The sequence below is a fragment of the Fusarium subglutinans genome, assembly GCF_013396075.1.
Source record: "Fusarium subglutinans strain NRRL 66333 chromosome Unknown NRRL66333_c0000002, whole genome shotgun sequence".
NCBI classification, from domain to species: domain Eukaryota; kingdom Fungi; phylum Ascomycota; class Sordariomycetes; order Hypocreales; family Nectriaceae; genus Fusarium; species Fusarium subglutinans.
In genome coordinates, this window is record NW_023502065.1 from 101 (window position 1) to 22,142 (window position 22,042).

At 47.9% G+C, this 22,042-nt stretch overlaps 9 protein-coding genes across 9 annotated transcripts; 4 read left to right on the forward strand and 5 right to left on the reverse strand.

Moving 5' to 3' along the window:
* Positions 1-430: 430 nt before the first annotated feature.
* On the reverse strand, positions 431-1,390 carry FSUBG_326 (alpha beta-hydrolase; the record flags this gene model as incomplete). The annotated part of the gene is made up of 1 exon (XM_036681121.1): positions 431-1,390. One exon carries the CDS (start codon positions 1,388-1,390, stop codon positions 431-433), a length of 960 nt encoding a protein of 319 aa, XP_036543849.1.
* Positions 1,391-4,107: 2,717 nt separating this feature from the next.
* Positions 4,108-5,711, forward strand: FSUBG_327 (sugar transporter; the record flags this gene model as incomplete). Its single annotated transcript, XM_036681132.1, has 2 exons — positions 4,108-5,381; positions 5,432-5,711. 2 exons carry the CDS (start codon positions 4,108-4,110, stop codon positions 5,709-5,711), a joined length of 1,554 nt encoding a protein of 517 aa, XP_036543850.1.
* Positions 5,712-6,424: 713 nt separating this feature from the next.
* Positions 6,425-8,608, forward strand: FSUBG_328 (alpha-n-arabinofuranosidase A; the record flags this gene model as incomplete). Its single annotated transcript, XM_036681143.1, has 5 exons — positions 6,425-6,550; positions 6,600-7,064; positions 7,113-7,226; positions 7,280-7,469; positions 7,521-8,608. 5 exons carry the CDS (start codon positions 6,425-6,427, stop codon positions 8,606-8,608), a joined length of 1,983 nt encoding a protein of 660 aa, XP_036543851.1.
* A 224-nt stretch (positions 8,609-8,832) lies between these two features.
* On the reverse strand, positions 8,833-9,069 carry FSUBG_329 (uncharacterized protein; the record flags this gene model as incomplete). Its single annotated transcript, XM_036681154.1, has 1 exon — positions 8,833-9,069. The coding sequence occupies one exon, from the start codon at positions 9,067-9,069 to the stop codon at positions 8,833-8,835; it is 237 nt and encodes a 78-aa protein (XP_036543852.1).
* Positions 9,070-10,945: 1,876 nt separating this feature from the next.
* On the forward strand, positions 10,946-11,269 carry FSUBG_330 (uncharacterized protein; the record flags this gene model as incomplete). The annotated part of the gene is made up of 1 exon (XM_036681166.1): positions 10,946-11,269. The coding sequence occupies one exon, from the start codon at positions 10,946-10,948 to the stop codon at positions 11,267-11,269; it is 324 nt and encodes a 107-aa protein (XP_036543853.1).
* An 11-nt stretch (positions 11,270-11,280) lies between these two features.
* On the reverse strand, positions 11,281-12,105 carry FSUBG_331 (uncharacterized protein; the record flags this gene model as incomplete). The annotated part of the gene is made up of 2 exons (XM_036681177.1): positions 11,281-11,585; positions 12,006-12,105. The coding sequence occupies 2 exons, from the start codon at positions 12,103-12,105 to the stop codon at positions 11,281-11,283; spliced, it is 405 nt and encodes a 134-aa protein (XP_036543854.1).
* Positions 12,106-12,850: 745 nt separating this feature from the next.
* On the reverse strand, positions 12,851-14,021 carry FSUBG_332 (cytokinin dehydrogenase 3; the record flags this gene model as incomplete). The annotated part of the gene is made up of 2 exons (XM_036681188.1): positions 12,851-13,555; positions 13,635-14,021. 2 exons carry the CDS (start codon positions 14,019-14,021, stop codon positions 12,851-12,853), a joined length of 1,092 nt encoding a protein of 363 aa, XP_036543855.1.
* Positions 14,022-15,027: 1,006 nt separating this feature from the next.
* On the forward strand, positions 15,028-16,245 carry FSUBG_333 (uncharacterized protein; the record flags this gene model as incomplete). Its single annotated transcript, XM_036681199.1, has 1 exon — positions 15,028-16,245. The coding sequence occupies one exon, from the start codon at positions 15,028-15,030 to the stop codon at positions 16,243-16,245; it is 1,218 nt and encodes a 405-aa protein (XP_036543856.1).
* A 264-nt stretch (positions 16,246-16,509) lies between these two features.
* On the reverse strand, positions 16,510-19,341 carry FSUBG_334 (beta-lactamase 2; the record flags this gene model as incomplete). Its single annotated transcript, XM_036681210.1, has 5 exons — positions 16,510-17,090; positions 17,369-17,384; positions 17,641-18,236; positions 18,315-18,755; positions 19,104-19,341. The coding sequence occupies 5 exons, from the start codon at positions 19,339-19,341 to the stop codon at positions 16,510-16,512; spliced, it is 1,872 nt and encodes a 623-aa protein (XP_036543857.1).
* Between the last annotated feature and the right edge of the window lie 2,701 nt (positions 19,342-22,042).

Sequence of the window (22,042 nt, forward strand, 5' to 3'; positions counted from 1 at the left end):
CCTATATAAGGATTAGGTTATAAATATTATTAAAGTACTGGTTAAGGTCTTTAGGGGGGATTATATTATAAGCTACTACTACTTAGGGCATTATAATAGATCTATTAGTATAGTTTTAGATAGCTAGTTAGTTAGGATAATATTAATAGAAGACTGTTCTTATTAGGCTTATTAGTATAAAAGCTACTATTTTAAAGATTTAAGGTATTAGTAGTATTAAGCTAACTTTTTTTAGCTAATAAATTAAAGGTACTATTTTATATATCTTTAAGGCTAGCTAAAGAGTTATAATCTAAGTTTTCCTTTTATTAGCCTTTAGCTATAGTAATTAGTTAGTTATTATAGTATAATATCTAAGTTATTAGCTAGATATATTATTTGCAGTTAAGGCTTGTAGCTAAGAGCTTAAATTAGTAGACAGAACTTAGATCTATCGCTCTAAATGCTTGTTAACAAAAGCACTAATCATCTTTCGTCCCTCTGCACCTTCACTATGCGGGAGTAAAGGCCAAACATGAATCATACCCTCCTTCTCAACATACACAAGCCGATCTGTCTCCACGCTCCCCGCCGGAGCCTCATCCACGTCTTTGCCTAGCAACTTGGACTTCAACCGTCTAGCATCAGCGCAGAGCAAGTCTCTCGGTCCGCCAAACATAAGCAATGGTGGAAGTTTATCCATGTGGCCGTATAGCGGACTGACGAGGGGATGCTTGATCGGCAAGTCTCCCGCGAATATCTTGCCTGAGATGCGAAGGCCTGTTACACCGAGCCAGAAATCGATCTTGGCGAGACGTAGTGCTTCAGGATGATCGACTGCACAGTCGAGAAAAGGCGCTATGAGAATCAGAGAGCGTATTTTTGCGAATAGATCAGGCGCTGTATCTCTGAGATGGAGGGTACTTGCTAGAGCGAGTGTACCGCCTGCTGAATCACCCGCGATGCTCACGATAGACTGCTTCGACAACCGACAAATATCGACAAACCCATCAGCAAGTTTCTGCGCCGTGGCCACTGGTCTCGGGACGAGTGGGTAAATCGGTATCAAGACGTCCAGATCCGTCTCACTTGCGATTTGCGCGGCGAGCTTCCAATGCTGGGGATATATTTCCTTAAAAAAAGATCCGCCGTGGATGTAGAGAAGAGCCTTGCGCTGCTGACTCTTGGTCTGAGAATTTGTTGTGGAGATCCTGTATAAAGGCCATTCCTGCACGTCGACGCGCTCAATGGTTATGTTTGAGCCAAGGCTAGCGGGAGGGCGATGGTCCTGTGGTCGGAGGTAGGTCTCTTGAATGTTCTGACGCGTCGCCTCTTCATCTTCCTGGGCGGCCTTGTTCGAGCGGAACCAATGTATGAGAAGGGTGACTATGGAGGCTGAGATGGAAGGCATTGCAATAGGTGCGTTGATGTGAACATGTCGAGGGAAAATCGAGTTTCGGGAATCTAGGATTGGAGCATGATTGACTTTAAGTGATCCTCAGTGATTGCTTGAGATGCGTAAAGCTTAAGCGTTATGGCGCTACCCCGCAAACTTAAAAAGATGCCTCGGCGCTTTGGTAAACAAAGAGTTAGAGGCTACCTAAAAAAACAAAATAGATTTCATTCCCACCAGTTCTTAGGATAGATTCTGTTCAGCTGATATCTTGGGGAACAAGGAGGCCCGCGGGGACCGGGGCTTCGCTATCCGCGGGCACTGTCAACTCCTCGCCATATATCAGCTGCCAATCCTTCGGATTGCTTTGCAGTTGCGCCATTGCAACGAATCCGTGAAATGACAATTTCCTCCAGCTTTTGCAGTGTTGTGAACCGTAAATCGACGTTCATTGGACTTACTCCAGTTAAAAGCTGCTCCCGCATGTGCGGCTGACAAAGAACAAATTACAGAGAATTCGTATCAAAATTCCTTCTTGGGTAATCAAAGGGGGGTTTCAGAGTACCTGTACCTGTGCGACGGACATTTACAGTGCTTTTACACGAGCTGGACGATATGCTGTTGGTATCAAGGTCCGCGGATGCCGACTGATCTGCACCGTGCAACCTTTCAAGTCTCCTGACATGTCTGTATTTTAACTTCCTTCTTTCCATTAGTTCCCTTCATAACAGTTATCATAATCATTGCCAACTTGAGATGCCTTTCTAACGTCTTTCAGTCTCGGCCTACCAATTTAAAATGCGAGCAATCGGCGACTACAGCGACTGTGGCTTGACACGGCACGTGAACGCCACATTTCAGCCACTCAAACGATAAGCAAATGCATTCATTGATAAGATAAGATAGCACACGATAAGATAATGGTCTTAGAAATGAAGTTGAGATTTGGCTTGACATGCTTCAGGGTAGGGGATGCCGGCAGATGTCATTTTCCAGCTCATCTTAATTAATTTTGTCTCATAACCTTGTGCTGCTTGAAGAGATCTATCTGGGGACCGATCAAGATGATCTATACTTGTGCGTAACCATAAAACCAAATCTCTGGCGCTCTTTGATCCCTGCATTTTGCAGATTTTACGTGTTGGTTCAATATCACGAGAGGCCATCATGAAACAACGCCTCGACTTGGCTGGTCTTGACTAAAAGTTGCACTCATGCTACAACAGTTGGACCAATCAATCTACACATGGAGATACTATGCTATATCCGAACTCCGTCTTCATCATACTATTCACATCCGCAAATATCACCGAAGAACAACCTCAATTCATGCAAAGTCGAGGTTCTTATCAGCGCAGCGACTCGGATACGTACAGGCGATACTCTCGGTCGCACAAAAACACCACATCTGCTGCCAGCCTCATCTCGTGATGTGGGCTATCGCACCGATATGCAACACACGAATCTTGCGGTCACACCAAAGGTCCAAGCTCATCACATCTCACGAACAAAACCGGACCTGGCGCCGTTCTTATAAAGTAATGCCGTCCAGCATATGTAACGTTGAACGGGCCCGGGGGCTTTGGCTCCAGATTTCCCGAGTCATCTAAACTGGAGCCATCTCACGACTGTGGATTAAGGGATTTTTGTTGAGCAAGTGATATGGGGTACATTGAAAATATCCATAACGGAGTATTTACTTTTAGTTTGCGATTCCCCGTGGAGGTAAGATGAACAAAGGGTCTCTTCCACAATTTTATAAACAATGCGACTGTGATTGGTCAGAGATATCAAGTTTCCCGATATCTCTCTTGTCAGTTTTACATACGCTCTATTACATACGCTTTACTACATTCAACGTGCTAGATCAGATGGTTTTACTGATTTATTCCCTCGATTAAAAGACGTCATTCCTTCATCTTACATAAGCGTTCAAATACCGGACAACGGATCGGCCGAGAGCGCCACGGAACAGACGATCGACAATGCTTCTCCCCTAGAAATTTTCTAGAACGATTCGAACCGCTCAAGCCCGGGACCGTCTGTCAGCAAGCTTTCCGACCTGCATCTCTCAAATCTGAACTCCGAAGACTATTTGAAGCTTAATCACTTACCCAACGTTGATTAAGATGTTCTAGACGGCGCAAATGATACCACCAGACTCCGCAATCTCCCGTAGGCAGCGAGATACTAGCATCTCCAAAGTGCCGTTTTTGCCGTTCGCGACCAGGGGCAGAGCCGCAGCACGCCTCTACCGGACCCGCTGTCGTCCAATGCTGTGCATGAGCCTCATCGCTTGGCGATAAGGAATGCCTATTGCAGTTACTCCGAGCCTTATCGCTGCGAGATTTTACATTCTCTGACTCGCGGGCTATGACGACTGCGGAGCTCACGGACCCGTTTCGCGGGACCCGATATCCACTGTCGACAGGGCACCTCCGAAAAGAGACCGTGCCGCATTATCCGTGGACTCCAAATCTTCACCGTGAGAAAAACATGGCCGTGGCAGGAAGAAAACAATCTCATGATTATTGTTACAATGAGCTTGGATCAACTAAATCTTATCCCCACATACGAGGGGTTTTTTCCTGCTTCTCCATGGGGCTCCGCAGAAATCTGGAGTCTCTAGTCTGGTTGATGAGATTGGTATAAAACCTAGCCCACGAACCTCCAAATACCAAATCTCCAACCCAGGCCCCATTCCCCCAACTCGTTCTCCAAATCTCTAGTCAAAGATGAGCGTGCCAACATACATGGGCGTCAGCGGCAAGTCCCTCGCCATCCTCCAAATCGCCGCCATCGTCGCCCCCTCCTTCGTCCTCTTCGGCTACAACCAAGCTGGCATCGGCGGTCTCCTCTCCGAAGAAGACTGGGTCAAGACCTTTCCCGAGATCGACACCGTCAACTCCGCCGGCGCTGACAAGAGCTCCAAATCTACCCTCCAGGGCTTCGTCGTCGCGACCTTTGTCATCGGTGCGCTGATCGGTTCGCTGAGTTGCTCGTATACGGGTGATAAGTTTGGACGGAGAAATGTCATCTTTGCTGCGGCGATTTGCTCCTTGATTGGAGAGATCCTTGAGGCGTCGTCTTTTGGACTCGCGCAGTTCATTGTTGGACGCGTCATTATTGGCTTGGGTATTGGGCAGTTGAGTTCCATTGTGCCCGTTTGGCAGAGTGAGACGTCGGCGGCTGTGAACCGTGGTCGTCAGGTTGTGTTGACAGGCCTGTTCATCTGTCTCGGTTACGTTCTTGAATCATGGATCAACCTTGGCTTCTTCGAGTTTCACCATGGCCCTGTTACCTGGAGACCCCCGATCGCCATCGCCATTGCCTTCTCCCTCATCCTCATGGCCAGCATCTACTTCTTCCCCGAGAGTCCTCGATGGCTCGTCCTCAAGAACCGATCTGAGGAGGCTCGTCACGCCGTCGCTGCTTTCCGGGGTCTTCCCATCGACTCCACAGAGGTTCTTGCTGAAGTTGCTGGTATTGAACACTCCCTTGAAGAGACCTCCGACAACGCTGCGCGTCTTAGCGACATGCTCAAGATGGGCGAGGATAAGCTCCTGTACCGCTTCATGCTCTGCATCCTCCTCCAGTTCTACCAGCAGATGAGTGGTTCCAACCTCGTCAGCGTCTATGCCAACGTTCTCTTCCAGAAGAACTTGGGCATGAGCGCCGAGACTTCCAAGATTCTTACCGGAGGAGCTCTCACTTGGAAGTTCCTTGCTTCTTTCATCGCCTTCTTTACCATCGATCGTTTCGGTCGTCGTGCCGTCTTCATGATCAGTGGTTTTGGCATGTCGGCCTGCATGATTGCCCTCGCCATCACCACCTCTTTCGGCAGTGAAAACAAGCCTGCCATGATTGCTGCTGGATGCTTCATTTACCTGTACAACACTTTTGTTCCCATCGGTTTCCTCGGTGCCAACTTCTTGTACTGCACTGAGGTTGCTCCCATCCGCCTTCGAATGGCTATGTCTTCCATCTCGACCGGTAACCACTGGCTCTGGTATGTTGTCCCTCTTCATTCCTATTACCGCAGATATTAAACATCCTTAGGAACTTCATCGTAGTCATGGTCACCCCCGTCGCCCTCGAGAGTATCGGCTGGCAGTACTACATCGTGTACGCCGTCATCGCCGCATGCGTTCCCATCTCGGTCTTCCTGTTCTTCCCTGAAACCATGGGTCGCAACCTCGAAGAGATCGAACTCATCTTCAAGGAATCGCCCTCCGTGTTCGCAACAGTCAAGTTCGCAAAGACTCGACCTCGCAACACTCCTCAGCAATTCCTTGCAAGCAAGGAAAAGGCTGATCACTTGGAGCAAAGCGAAGAGTAATCGGGAAAAAAAAAAGGGAACTGGAAGCAATTGTGTATGTTTTTTTACGAAATGAAATAGCGATAGAAACCAGAATGCTAGTATGATTATGACATGGCATGACATGATATAGCCAAGTGACATTTATCCGGCCTCTCATCATGTGAACATGCCTTGGCCCCTTGTAATTTACCACGTTAATTCGTGGATGAATTAAAGAAATTGTGAATCGGAAAAGCTAAGCTTGTTTTGGTGAGCTACACCGAGTCAATCATGAAGATCACGACAAAATGCGACTCAGGTCCACACAAGCTCTACCATGCGCACGAATCATTTCCCCCTTCCCCCTCCTACCCCTGCTCAATTGGAGCCTTTTTACCCCAACTCGAAAAAACAAGCCATGATCGACAGTTTTTAGTAAACGTCATGATCAAACCCCAGAATTTAACCGTTTTTCTCACGATGGTCATCCCCGCGTTCGGGTAAAGTTGATGATGTTAATGGCTCTCTCGGTAGTCACTATGATACGATCGTCAAAGTGCGGAGAAGCTTATCTGGTCAATTATTGGACCGCTTGTTTCCTGCAGGAACGGAATGGGGTTGGTTAACCCGGTTGAATTGTGCAGGTTTGTGCCTGAATTGAAGTGTTACACTATATAAAGACCATTAGCAGCGTCGCAGTTTCTGAAAATCTCACCTCATCTGTACGGTAAGGTCAATTGAAACCTGACATCATGGTTCGCTTCAGTTCAATCCTTGCGGCTGCGGCTTGCTTCGTGGCTGTTGAGTCTATCAACATCAAGGTCGACAGCAAGGGCGGAAACGCTACTAGCGGTCACCAATATGGCTTCCTTCACGAGGTTGGTCAACTCACCATTGGTGGTAATTGGGATGCTAACTTGGGGCTAGGACATCAATAACTCTGGTGATGGTGGCATCTACGCTGAACTCATCCGCAACCGTGCTTTCCAGTACAGCAAGAAATACCCTGTTTCTCTATCTGGCTGGAGATCTATCAACGGTGCTGAGCTCTCCCTCAACCGTCTCGACACTCCTCTCTCCGATGCTCTCCCCGTTTCCATGAACGTCAAGCCTGGAAAGAGCAAGTCCAAGGAGATTGGTTTCCTCAACGAGGGATACTGGGGAATGGATGTCAAGAAGCAGAAGTACACTGGCTCTTTCTGGGTCAAGGGTTCTTACAAGGGCCACTTTACTGCTTCTCTGCGATCTAACCTTACCGACGATGTCTTTGGTAGCGTCAAGGTCAAGTCCAAGGCCAACAAGAAGCAGTGGGTTGAGCATGAGTTTGTGCTTACTCCTAACAAGAATGCTCCCAACAGCAATAACACTTTTGCTATTACCTATGACCCCAAGGTGAGTAACAATTAAAACTGAGACGTGATGTATACTGACATTTTGTAGGGCGCTGATGGAGCTCTCGACTTCAACCTCATCAGTTTGTTCCCTCCTACCTACAAGGGCCGCAAGAACGGTCTTCGAGTTGATCTTGCCGAGGCTCTCGAAGGTCTCCACCCCGTAAGTTTTGCCGTCTCACGTCTCTCACGAGTAGTCGCTGACGCGTAGAATAGAGCCTGCTGCGCTTTCCCGGTGGTAACATGCTCGAGGGCAACACCAACAAGACCTGGTGGGACTGGAAGGATACCCTCGGACCTCTTCGCAACCGTCCTGGTTTCGAGGGTGTCTGGAGCTACCAGCAGACCCATGGTCTTGGAATCTTGGAGTATCTTCAGTGGGCTGAGGATATGAACCTTGAAATCAGTAAGTTCTATAAAACTCGGTGACGATTATGTGCATGCTAACAGAATTTAGTTGTCGGTGTCTACGCTGGCCTCTCCCTCGACGGCTCCGTGACCCCCAAGGACCAACTCCAGCCTCTCATCGACGACGCCCTGGACGAGATCGAATTCATCCGAGGTCCCGTCACTTCCAAGTGGGGAAAGAAGCGTGCTGAGCTCGGCCACCCCAAGCCTTTCAGACTCTCCTACGTTGAAGTTGGAAACGAGGACTGGCTCGCTGGCTACCCTGGTGGCTGGAACTCTTACAAGGAGTACCGCTTCCCCATGTTCCTCGATGCTATCAAGAAGGCTCACCCTGACCTCACCGTCATCTCCTCCGGCGCTTCTATCGACCCCGTTGGTAACAAGGATGCCGGCTTCGATATTCCTGCTCCTGGAATCGGTGACTACCATCCTTACCGCGAGCCTAATGCTCTTGTTGAGGAATTCAACCTGTTTGATAACAACAAGTACGGCCACATCATTGGTGAGGTTGCTTCTACCCACCCTAACGGTGGAACTGGCTGGAGCGGCAATTTGATGCCTTACCCCTGGTGGATCTCTGGTGTTGGCGAGGCCGTCGCTCTCTGTGGCTATGAGCGCAACGCCGACCGTATCCCCGGAACCTTCTACGCCCCTATCCTCAAGAACGAGAACCGCTGGCAGTGGTCCATCACCATGATTCAATTCGCCGCCGATTCTGCTATGACCACCCGCTCCACCAGCTGGTACGTCTGGTCCCTCTTCGCCGGCCACCGTATGACTCATACTCTCCCTGCCACCTCCGACTTCGACCCTCTCTACTACGTCGCTGGTAAGAACGAGGACAAGGGAACTCTTATCTGGAAGGGTGCGGCGTACAACACCACCAAGGGCGCTGACGTTCCCGTCTCTCTGTCCTTCAAGGGTGTCAAGCCCGGTGCTCAAGCTGAGCTTACTCTTCTGACCAACAAGGAGAAGGATCCTTTTGCGTTCAATGATCCTCACAAGGGTAACAATGTTGTTGATACTAAGAAGACTGTTCTCAAGGCTGATGGCAAGGGTGCTTTCAACTTCAAGCTTCCTAACCTTAGTGTTGCTGTTCTTGAGACTCTTAAGAAGGGAAAGCCTTACTCTAGCTAGACGGCAGACATTGGCCTCGTTGATGAGCTAAGATAGAAAGAAAAGATCTAAATATATCTATAGTGAATTGAATAGTAAACGATTCAAACAGCCAAGTCTCACCATCTTCTGAGAGTGTGACCGACCGTACCTCCTCGCCACCGTCCCATCCTCGCACGTTCATAAGCCGCTTCAGAATAATCATTGCAAAGCCTTGGGAATCCTTTAGACGTGTTGGATGTCTTCTAGCCGGTGAACTCAACGCTACTATCAACGTAGGGGAGGTCATATGCAACACCAGAGCACTTGGTACAATCGTCGCTGAGGAAATCAATCTCTCCAGCCCATGCGTCAGGCAGAATCTCGTCTTCTCCAGTCTCCTTTCCACGTAATCGATAGAAGACACGACGAGACTGCGAAATCACACTTTTCTTCTTCTTTACGGGGCGGCCTTTGTACGCACCCTTGGTGTCCTTCTTCATGCTTCTCTTGCTTAAACATAGGCAGGCCTTGAGCAGATCCTCAGCATAACCCAAACCTCAGGTAGGCCAGAGACACATCGTCTTCAGGGCCTCTAAGGCACACAACCACATAATGCAGCAGATTTTAGTGGCTACACTCTACAATATTAATCTGGTCAATGCAAAGAGCATTAATGTAAAGTCATCGATGTTCTTCTTGCTGTATAAAAGTCATAAAAAACATGTGCAAAGGTTTCGGGTAACACCAAACCGCTTTCCATAACCAGTGTGTCTTGTGGTTATTTTCTTCAGGCACTCCCTGTGTCTATAACAACGGAACGCATCACATGTTCCCGAGGTATACCTTAGCAGAGTGTCACGATCAGTACCTCTGAGCTTCAAGGTGTGCCTGGATTCTAGGATGGCATACCTGGTTGAGAACCGCCAAGTGTTAGAGCAGCCAGGAGTAAGCGACCCCCATTCTCAACACCCGGAAAAACGTATCCTATCCCTTCTAATCCTTCCCAGCATATCCAGTCTCTGTGACTGAAATGGATGCCTCGCCTCTCATCACATCGTTTCATAATTCGTCATACTCATAGTCAGTTGAGCGTACTACCTCCACACACAATACCCTTCCTGTTAGCAATCAGCATGTCTCAGGTCAGGCCTGGCGTAAACAAGGTAATGAAAACATTGACCAAAGTTATGTTGTGGTTAACGGCTACTCCCATGATAATCTGAAAGCTGCCGTGAGAAATGTGACTACAGATACTACCTACTATGGGCAATTTATATCCAGGGTTACAGATCTTTGGGAGATGTCTAATGTTCGAGTAATTACTGATACGTGTGAGCCCATCATCCAATGCGGTAAATAGTTTCGCTGAGATCAGATATTTCGTCAGTGACAGTCATCCAAGCAAGAAAATTTGCAGTCTTGATATTGAGCATGACTTCAGGCCAAGATGTAATGTAACCTAGTTCTACTGCCCTGTAGATGACTGTATTGACCAAAGTCTTCTGACCTGATGCATCGCTGGATACGAGCTTTAAGATAAGTGGACTGATCAGCGCGATGCCGATCTATTTCAGACAGTAATTTGGGGGCTTAAAAATTATTCATGACCAAGGGGACATAGAGATGTAAGATTGGGCTGTTTGATGGCGTGAGGTTGCCGATCCAGATGCATGCAAGGTTTATTTGTTTCAGCTGCGGGCGGTTACTATCAACCGAGATCGTCTATTTTACACCTTGATAGGAAGCTTTTTGTTAAACTCAGCTTCTACCGCTCCGGCTACTTCTCTGTTGAGAGTCCTTGGCGCTGATCGCCTGCAGTGACTTTATTTTCATCACAAGATCCTGGTCAGTATCCACGTAACAGACCTCTCATACTGTGAGAAATGGTATGCACCACAAGGTAAAGATACTCAGGACAGTCCCGGAATGCACAACTAATTCCCCGACGCACTATACCAACTTACTATGTACCACCCGCTCTATTTGATCACTGATGTCATCTCCCTAAACCTGAGGCATAGATATGGTGCTGACCCCGCATTTGCTGATGCTACAACCAACTTGAACTTGGCCATCTCGATCTGCGTTCAACAACCAACACGACAACTCAACTTCCTTTGATCCAACCTACCAATCGTGTTTAAACTTGCGACTTCGTGTTCAACGGCCAACACAATAACCGCTTTGATCTACACTTGGCGCTGCGCATTGACAGTCAGCTCGGAGTTTACCTATTTCAACCTGTCTTGGATAACCAGCATTGAACTGCAGCTTTTAAGAAAAGAGACAACAACACAGAGTCTAGGCAAGACCAAAGAGTGTGAAGAACATAAATATCCAGCTTATCCCGCTCTCCAACAATCCCTCTACTCCAGCATGACATCCAGAAACCTCAACAAGACCTGGCGCGACATCGTCTTTGAACAGTACGAAGCCGATCACGCAGCTGATGCCCCCTTTCCAATCCACTACTTGATCTACGGCGACCAGTGGAAAATAGATATCATCATTGATATCCCCAACAAGATAGACGTGCCCGTCTTCCGCCAAGCTCTCCTCCACGCCGCCAGTTCTAGACGTCTTGAAAAGGACCCGGCGTACAAAGACGACCTGATCAGTGTCCGAGCACGTATTCCGCCAAGCAAGAATGGTGATGCTCACTCGCAAGATGACGCTGCTGCTGATGGCAACAGCGGCTAATGCTTGGACGTTCACCATTTATGGTGACGGCGACTGCGAGTCGACTCCGTCTGGTGACCTTCGGGGAGATGGTAATCAAGGTACTTGCCCCGAGCGATTCTGCCAGTAGTATAATGGCTAATGCTAGCCCAGGCTGTGAAAGCATTCCTAACCCGCATAGAGGGTTCTTGCTTGAAGATTTGGGTAACTGCCAAATTGATCTGTATGCCAACGAGGGCGATTGCAATTCGGGCGTACCGCAGCAGTTTTATGATGCGACCCTTGAGGACATCTGCATTGGGCCTGACTTCGTATGGGATTACTATACTGTAGTTGGCTGTTAGGAAGTTCTACCGTACTGGCGCCGTGTAACGAAAGCCATAAGCTATATATTACTTTTTGTTTAATCTCGACCATTCCTATCTACAGTGCCTATTTGTTGATACGCAGGGACCCCGTACTTAGACTGCAGGTATATACAATAGCCCAGAACACCATTTCATATAGCCTCATCATAAGTGCCTCCATCCTTAGCGCTCCATTCGGACCCCACATGAAGTCATTATTCAGCACAGTGTGCACGCGCAGGGGACCATATAAATGCCCGATGTGCAGTTTAGACCGCGACAGCATCTATCACGCTCTATATCATCACGAGGGCGTCTGCGATCGGCTCTAGGATCTTGCGGTCGTTGGAATTCTATATCAAGATGTGAATCAGCCTTCGAGTACCTCACAATTGAGATAAAGCACATACTCATAGGCTGTTGCGTTCTTGGCTGAGACATTTGCACAGGCTGAGAAGCCTTCGCACCGGCGGGCTGGGCAGCTGGTTGTGGTTCAGAAATAGGTGACATATTGGTGATATAACGCGGAAACAACGATACGAGTAATATTTCAAGTATGCAGACACTAACGTTGGAATAAATACCAAGGCTCTCGTGTTGGTTCCAACAATGATTGACAGCTGAGCCCCGATGGTGGGGGCTTAGCCACTCGAAGGATCGCCGCATGCCCACTAAACGTGCCCCAACAAGAGGCAGAGCATTTAGCTGACGGGAGTCTAACCGAGATTTCACTCTAGTCTGCCTTGCAGGGTCCTCAAAGTGCCTGAAGGATTCTTACCTTGACCCTCTAGGTGACCCAATGACGTCGCATATGGAGAAGAGCGTGTCGTGCCATCGTTTGACTAACAGGGCTCATGTTATCCAGCCCAATGCCAGGATAAGCTTATAAATCCCCGAAACGTTTTCGGGCCAGTTTTGCCTATAAATAGTTCCAGGAGCTTAAGCGTCTCCTTATGATTGAGATAGAGATTTAAAGACATGAATGCGCGCCCATTTCCAAAATACAGAAGATAGAACGTGATGAAACACTATAACCAATGATTCTTTCTGATTAACTTCAAAAGTATCAAAATATATAGCAAGCGTGCTTTTTGGGAGGTCCAAGTCTCTTGTACCCGTTGCCTACTTCAAAGCCTCCACGCAGAAAGGGTTCGCCGTAAAAGTCCCTTTCGGATCATACGTCTGCCTGATCCTCTGCATCTTTTTATATGTCTCCGGATCGTAATAAAACTGCCAAACATCCTTCATGTTCCAATCACCCACCATACGAACCCCAGAGAACCCGTCGATCCGCCTTGCTAAAGTACTTCGCTCTCCCTTCATCATTAACCGCCTGCCACTTCTCAGCTGCTTCCTTTGTACCCTGATAGAACACATCCCAAGTTCCTCCAAAGGTAGCATCTCGGAAGCAGTACGCCGTACCATTGCCTGCATTTCGGCGAAACATGGATTGTTCGCCGCCGTAGACTTGGAGTTGGGATGAGACCCAGAGACCATTGTGCTTGTCTTTGATGACCTCGTTGATACGGCCGGCGAACCAAGATGACCAACCTGTTTTGGAGAGGTCGGTTGAATTGGTGCTGTTGGTGCGCTTGTCGTAGGGGTAGGGAAACTCGCGAGGGCTGCCGAATAGCCACATGGAGGCGATGACAGACATCGGGGTGCCTTCAGGAGCCTCTTTGACAATCTTGAACTCATTGGGAACGTTCTTGATCTGGGTAAAGAGCTCGGGTGAATATGGTTCTTCATTGAGATTGACCCATTGTGCGTAAACGATAATCATTGCGTACTTGAACTTGAGAAGATCGGCAATGTTGTCCTTTCCATCATGAACACTATCCGGCAGTTTCTGCTTCAGCTCGTCCTCAGAACCGGGAAAAAGATCCAGAAGATTAGCCTGCCTGCTAACAATATTGACAGTAAAGTCGTAGCCACGAGGAAACTTGGGATCTTCTCCCTTCTGCACGAGGATATCAAGTAGAGCCTTAAGTGTCTCTCCCTTGTAAGCAAAACCAACCCAGAGGCCCTTGGAGACGAACCCAATCTCCCAGAAGACCGAATGATCGCGCAAGCATGCCGTAACCGCCGGTCTGAACGTGTCCACCAAGACAGACAGTAGAGCACTGGCCAGTCGGCATGAACACGCCGTTATCTTTGAGAAAGTCAAAGATCTCGGTGAGTTGCCAGCTAACACTAGACCGGAGGTACACCTTGCCATTTTCCCTCAGGATGTTAAGATCAATGTTGTGGCGGCGGAAGGTAGGCTTCGAGTCTAGCTGGATACCCTGGGAGCCAGTTGACGATGCACCGCTGTATTGATGACCACCTGATCTGATGGCGAGGGGCTTGCCCATTTTGGCAGCGGCTTTGACGACTTGTTGGATGTCCTCGACACTAGCTGGTTGGAGGATCTCGGAGGGGTTCATGTCACGACTGACGCCGTAGGTAGAGGTGGCGTAGATGTCACTGGCTCGCTTGTAGGCAGCTGTGCCAGGGAAGAATTGGTTGCCTTGAAAGAGGGCTCCATTTTGGCGGCGATAGTCATCGATGAGAGTAGAAAAAGCTTAAACTGGTGGATTTATGGGGAATGCGGAACGACGATAGCTGGTTTGTAGTCTGTTCTTATACCAATTGTCCGACCTCTCATCAGAGGCCACTTCAACATGTGAAATATCGCACAGGCCGCCAAATCATTCAGCTGAAAACCCAAGATGCAGGCTCCATCTCCAAATGGGATATCTGCGTTCCAACATTTTCAGCTCCCATCTCACATGCCAATAAAAACACCAATATTTACAACCAAAAAACCGGGTGAGTGCCCGTTTCATTGCAGGTATGTGATAGACCAACACGGCAAAGCGCACTAAGAAACGACCAATCTAGACCTCACCGGGACGGGCCGTGGCCAGTCACCAATCCCGCCCTCATTCTTGGCTGCGGGGAAGCTGTGCCATGCCGGTAGGCCACGGGGTTTCAGCTTGCCAATTCGACGGTGCTTACTGGACGGGAGGGGAAGCTGAGACCGTTTTCAGTCAGCCACTGAACGTTAATATTGGAAGATCGTCCGAGTTGAGATATGTGAAGATGTTAGCGTGTTTCTGCCGCGTCACGCTGGAAGTGAATTTGTCTTTGTGATGTGAACGTTGCCACTGGGTGGTATGGCAACGGAGTAAGAGCCCTACTGCGTTCAGTCGTTTTTTGAGGTAGGCTTGTACTGTTGTAGCATAGATCGTCTACAACGAGGCATGTGAAGTGAATTGAATAGGTATTGGTATTGATCGAACCCGGTTGACCGGCAAAGTGCGGATGAGCAACAACTTCTGCGCGAATATAAGATTAGTGACTGTTTCCTACACAAAATCCATATTTCTCGCCAAGAAGTCCAAAAATCCCAATACATTCAGATACACTTCAAATTACACGGCGCGCACAATGGCCCCTGCCAAAGAATCGTCGCGTGCTGGTATTCACCTCGGCGTAGACTTCCAATACGACGAAGTCAACTTTGATCCTACCCCTCCTCCCCCAAGAGATGACCCCGATCCTCCTCTGGGTATCTTGAGCAGCTTCACCGGAGCCTGGACCGGAACTGGCTTTAACAACATCTTCCGACCAAACTCCGTTGCCCCCACCACTACCACCTTCACCAATCCCGTCCTCCCTGCCCCTCCCTCTCCCCCCAATGTCTCAGTTCTCGAACTTAATTTGACACAAGAGGATCTCGTATTCTCTAAGCCCTTGGGGAAAGTTCCCAATCGTGGTCTCGAGCAGCAGAATGATATTGTCATCAATGGTGTCACGTATCTTCAGACCGTGAATGATGTTACCAACACTGCTACGGGCAGAGGTGATGGTCCCAAGACGGGTATTCACACTGAGACTGGCTTTTGGTTGAACGTCCCTCAGACCAATAACAATCCTGTGGAGGGGAACACGCTTGTCCGCCTTGGATCTATTCCTCATGGAACTACCATCAATGCTCAGGGTGCCCCTCCCGACGTAACTGAAGGACCACCGCAAATTAGCCCCCGGCTAATCAATCCGTTTGTGATTGGAAAGCCGGGTGATACCCAGGTCAAGCCCAGCCAGACGGCCACCCTCAACAACACAGCCCGTCTGCCTCAAGATCTCAGTCTCTTCATCGAGCAAGGCACTATCACCCAGGCTATTCTTGACAACCCAATCCAAATCCTTCTCGATATCAACAGTCAGCTCAACATCACAGAGACCAACACTTTCACGGTCTCTACCCAGTTCGCTCCAACCCCCGGCGGCGGCACAGCCAACATCGCTTTCCTCGTCGGCGGGAGTGGCCAAGGTCCTAATGCAGACGCCGTGCAGATGGAATCTACATTCTGGGTCGAGACCATCAAGTCTGAGATTACAGTCCAGGACTACACTCCTGGAAAGGCTCTTCTTCTACAGCCAGCCTATAAGCCGATCCAGGGCAAGACGACTCCTCCGCTGCCGACATTCTCTGTCACGCCTCCTGGTCCTGTTACCGGCCCCAAGACCATTCCTGTGACTTATACACAGATTCAGTACTCGCAGACTGTTAACCTTAATTTTAATGGGTTGACTTGGCCCCATTTGTCGCTGGCTACGCTGGTGCCTTCTCAGCCTATCGAAGTTGACTATCCGTCTTCTTAGTGGAGGGATCGTCGATGGGAGCAGAATGCACGAGGAATCAAAGCTACAAAAGAGGGCTTTAGCTCACCCAGGCAGATGAATGGATCAAAAAAAAGCCACAACAGCTAGCACCTTCTTAATGTCATCCGTATACATGTACGAAATAGCTTCATCGCTTCAGATGTGTGACCGTAAAGGCCAAAACTATTTGGCTAAGCATCAAGTCGTTCTGCTAGTCTCTTTTTGCCTGAGTTCATACCCAACTCTACTCATGACTGTACCATCTCAGTCATCCCTCTGCAACTCAACCCTATAACCAACAAGCTCAAGCTTCTCAGCCTTCCTATCACTGCCCCTCCCAGACTCAGTAAACACAAAATGATCATGTGACAAAAGCTGATACACAATGCGATCCAAAGACGCCCAAGTGTTACAGTTTCCATCAGGCCAGGCCAAGAGCGCATTCGCTTCCTCGTTATCCTCCTCAGACCCAGCAGTGAACATCATTCGCCAAGATGACTCTGTATCACTCTTAAGGCCAGTAGGATACAAACGGAAGCGGACTTCTCCAGGGGGCGTTGGAAATGTTGGCGGCAGTCCGATGCTGAGATACGTGCCTGCAATGTCAACGCCTCTGACTGTCCAATTCGTGATACGAAATCCAGGCTCATCATCGACTGAGAGAGTGAGCGTTGAGTTTGTCTTGGTATCGCTGTATGTGCCACCGTAGATCTTGGCTGCTTCATCCTTGCCAGCTTCTTCCACGGCGGGAAGTAATTCCTTTACAATTTCCGTGAAGAGAGTTTGTAGAAGACCGCCGCTGACTTCAAGGCCGGCGTTGAAAAGGGTGACGGTAAGGTTGTAGTCTGGGATCAGCACCATGAGCGAGTGATACGTGGTGATGTCACCAGCTTTGGTGTAGCCTCGTTAATAAATTTATCTTGGCCGCAATGCAATGACGTACCGCAAGAGATACCATAGAATTGGCTTGCGTGTTTTCACCATCGTCATTCTTCGACGACTTAGCTAGATCTTTGCTCATCCTCTATTTTGTTGTTAACATCACGCTGTATTTACATCATCCCGAGCGGAGATATTGAAATACGTTGATTCCGAGAGGAAAATTCAAAAGTCATCGACTCACATAAGCATGCGGTGTCCTGATCTGAGGACCAGTGTTTCTCGTGTTATGGATCTTCACGTACTTTTCCAAGAAGCTCCAAGTGGCAACGTCGATATTGAAATTGTTTTCAATGAACTCCTTGATTATTGAATAATTTGTCAGTAAAATGATGAGGTAGAATCTAGAACCTGATTATATATTAACTTACTATAATCCATGTGATCTGTGAGGGAAAGAGAAGAAGCATGTCAGCCAAGCACTTGAGTAAGACTATCCCCGTGGCAATATCTCACATTATTTGCAGGGAAGTTTACCCATCTCCATACATCCTTGGCCAGTGTGACACTGCTATCGGCTGCGGTTGACTTCATTGCTGTAGAGCCCTGCTCAAGGTTATCTTCAGCTGTGTGATCTACTTCTCTGGGCCGTTGAAAGAGATCGTTGCACGCGCATTGACATTCCTTGTCACATTTAGCCAGGAACGTAGTGCCCATTGATAAATTTTCGGAATAAAGAACTTCGGATACTGAAATGTCCCCGGCCATCCAATGCAAGGGATTACTGCTCTCAGTAGCAGAATCATTCTCTTGGTATTGAAGATGGACTGGGGACTTTTCGCAGACAGCCATTCTTGCCTTTGTAATTCTGTCGCGGCTTTGTGAAAGCTTCCTCGATGGAGCGTAGACGTCTGCACCAACATTTTGCCTTTCTAGGGATAGTATAGTCATGCGCCGCCAGAAATCTTTGTCTGCACCCTGCATATCATGGAAAATCCGTCTAGAGGTCCTCCTATCACGATTTAGAGTTTCTGGATCCGCGCCGTGGAGGACCAACTTCTCAATCGCTTCATGATTTTGTAGTTCACAGGCGATATGAAGAGGTGAATTCCCTGTATATGGTATTAGAATATGCGGCGGTATAAATAAACAAACCCTACAATGAGGTAGTCAGAATTCAGCTTACATACCTTTCTTATCTTTCGTTTGAACTTCTGCCCCAGCCAACAGGAGGCTATCTAGAAGAGGAATAAGGGGCGTATATTCACGTCCCATGTCTGTCCAAAATTTAAGCCCGAGGGCTGCTGATAACAGCGAATGAAGCGGAGTCATAAAAGACCCATCCAAAGCGTTAACATTTGCACCATACTCTGACAATAAACCGAATATTTTGAGGGTATCATCTAGTTCGACAGAGTCAGGGGGCGATAGCGGTCTCACTGACGCGCATACAAGATTGTGTAATGCAGTCCTGGAACGGTAGTCACCAGAATTGATGTATTTCTCTGGTGACGTGAATGAGCTGTTTTCGAGGATGTTCCATACAAGATCGCAGTCTCCTTTTAATACCGCCTGTTGAAGAACTGTTATTTGCTGAAACGTATTCACCATATCAAGTTTTTGATTGCGCTCTGTGAGTAAGTAGTCCACATCTGACTTGTGGCCTTGATGGATGGCCATCCATAAGATCTAAACTTTGCCGAAAAACGTTTCTTTTGTTCTCTTGATTTCCTTTTTGCTTAGCCTCCGCCTTGAGTTTGCCAATTGATCTGCAATGGCTTCGAGATGGGCTTGTACCGTTGTGCCGTATGTCAGCCTGCCACTCCAGACCGCCTTCTCAATTGCTTTCTGAATTTTTGTTTTTGGGGGACGGAATACTACACCGGCCTCTATCATCCCCGCCGTGGAAACTACCGTAGGGTTTCTCGGCGAGACAGTTAGTCCGCCATTGTCTGAGACAGAATGCCAAGGCGTCCCACGCTCCTCTGGGGTATTTGTGAGATCCTCAAAGATCTTTCGGACATCTCCGTTGTTGCCATAGATCATCGCATGCCATATTTCATCCTCTTTGTGCATAATGAGCTTATCGAGAGTAGTAGTACGCGAAGGCTGCCACCGGGACCAAATAACCTCGTACCATAAGTTCTCAACGTACACCAATATCTCGAGGAAGAAAATGAGGATGGGAAGGTTGTAGATTTCTAAAATAAAAGCCATCTTGGGGCCTGCATGGAAAACAAAGCATAGAAACAGATAAGCTGGAGCCTAGTTTCAAGTCAGTATGCTTAGACACGAGGCAGGTATTTATTTCATAACGCCATTCTACCATGCACCCGTTTTCAGCGTGTGAGCTATCATATTCGTTTACGTGCGGGATTTATCTCCGGCAGGTGTGGCTTGCCAGACTCAATATTATTGATCGTACTTAAGCGGGGGCTTACTGGCGGGCCTCAAAATGTCATCAGCTGGAGCGCCACGATGAGATATCTTATCAGGCTAATCTTGCCTCTACATGCAGAACACGACGCTCGAATGCAATGTAGATCAGAATGCAAGTCACAAAAATGATTAATTATTGGCTCTTTTTCCAGCCAGAACCAGAATACAATTATGATAACTAACAAGGCGTTTCAGCGTATAAATATCTTATTTTCTATTGAGGTCCATGATCTGAATGCGGTATGTATCGTCGGTAGAGACCGGGGCGAGTGTTTAGCCAGTACACAACTACAACTTCGGTGTTATCTAGAACCGTGGAGAGTATACTCAGTATGTTGGCTCGGTTTAACACGAACTTATACAGATCCTAAAACCAATATCTACATCTTGCGAAGACTATTGGCATTCAAGGCAAGATCCTGGATTTTGACTGACCCTTGTACCAAAATATAAGCTGTGAGTAAATTCTATTGCTTACGACATGAACCCAGACCAAGACAGCAAATATCAAATAATCCTAATATACAAGGCGGAATGGGAGAATGTGTTGAGATTCCAAAGCTAATGTTTTAATTTTTGATACTAATTGGTATGGTCCTCAAGAAAGAAAGTTTCACTGTCCCTTCTGGTATCCTCCCAATGCCCTCGTTCGAGCCTCTTTTGCAGATCAGTCGCGTAGTGGTGTACTATTAAGGCGCGTTAAATTCGTATATGACATAGCTCAGGATGGAAACATACGTTGACATACTTCTACATCCCAAGTACTCTCAAAAAGTGGATGGATATCCCAGCAGGCCGCGTCAAGGTCCTTAGAAGTTGGAGCCCTGTCAGCGCTTAAATAATCGGGACAAGGAGTCTTATAGCTATCACACCATAGAGGCTGACTGCTGGGCTCAGGAATATTCCGCGATGGTTTGGGGATCGTAACAGGTTGTGTCGATGGAGTCCAAAGCTCAGGTGATAGGGGTTTTGGTTCTCGAGTCATTTGGTCTCCGCTGCATACGACGGGCGACATGGACTTGGTCCGTAGTTCTTGTAATACCATGGTCCTGTCCTCAGTGCTCCTGCTATGGAGCTTGCGCTATGATTAGTGTATGATTGGGGATGGACAAGACGACTTATACGAACCGTCTGACATGGAGAGAGTTTGGTAGAGGGCTGAATATTGGACCGGTCAGGATATATATGGTGTGTATGACCAATCTTCTTGCCACAAGCGCAGCACTGTGAGGTAAAGAATATTAGAATTTTATTCAGAACTGCTTCCCAAACTCTGAAAGGGCCTTTGCACTCGGCGTTGCAGTGATTCTTAAGGGTCATGATTGGTGCTGAATATGTCTTTGATTGGAGGTTCCTTAACGACCAAAAGGTTGAGCTTTTCGTTTGGCTCTGATAGGGCCTGATAACGATATTTAAGTTTAGTCGACTGGGATGAGACGTATTGTCAAGCTGGGAAGCAGAGCCCTACAGAAAGTAATTCAGTATACCCTACGACTTTGTAGATTCAGCCAATTTAGACTTCAATCACACCATCTCTGTCTTTCTCTTCTCACAGCTGATTGGCTTGAATGGGACAGATCAGAAATATTGGCAAGCCATGGCGCGCTACTCTGCCGTGAAGGTCCATTCTGACACCTCTGCTGGAATTCAGCCACTACTCAACCTTGTCCGTGTCCTGGTAGCAGAAAGGCCACAAACAATAGCAAAGACAAGTTGTTTCATGTGCAATCCTTTTGTAAACCTAAACCGGCAATGAACTCATGTGCTTGTTCACAATCGTCATGGCTAACGTTCGTCCTATTACAAGGAGATTACCGAGATTGTTTTAACACCCCCACTTGCTAGGAACCAAAATGTCTTACCAGTCTCACGCCGCGCATCCTGTGCCGTTGTCTTACTTTCAGCTACACGTGGGCTATGCGAACATGTCGCCACCCGTTGGGTTCAAATGCATATCCCTTGCATGAGTCTTTACGAAGACGCCGACGCCTTGACGCTATTAACTTGGGATATCCTTACCATCCACGTTATCGATACCGATGGCTTGGGATAACTAACTCGAGCGGATACAAGAAGAGAGTGTCACATCGGAGGTTAACTAGTCTGAGACCTTGTTTCAGTTATCTGCGGTGAGGACACGAGGGAATGATTAGCGTCACCACAGCTGAAATATTACGCCGCCACCATTGGAAACTTGACGCACCTCTTGCATCGAGGTTATTATGGAAGATCGGAGTGTTGCATGAGGGCTGTTGGCCATCTCATGTCGGTCCCGCCAGATTGTCCAGAAGCCGACACCCGAATTCAGGCCAACGCCTCGGCACCGTTTATGGTGGTATTTGCGGAATACGCGTCGCTAGTATGGAATGGAAGCATAACGAGCCTTGGAATTTCTTCTTCCTGAGCTATTCCATAAGAGTTTTAAGCCGCATAACCCTCCTCATCTACCTTCTCAATACTCTCCAGTGGTGGCTGCGTC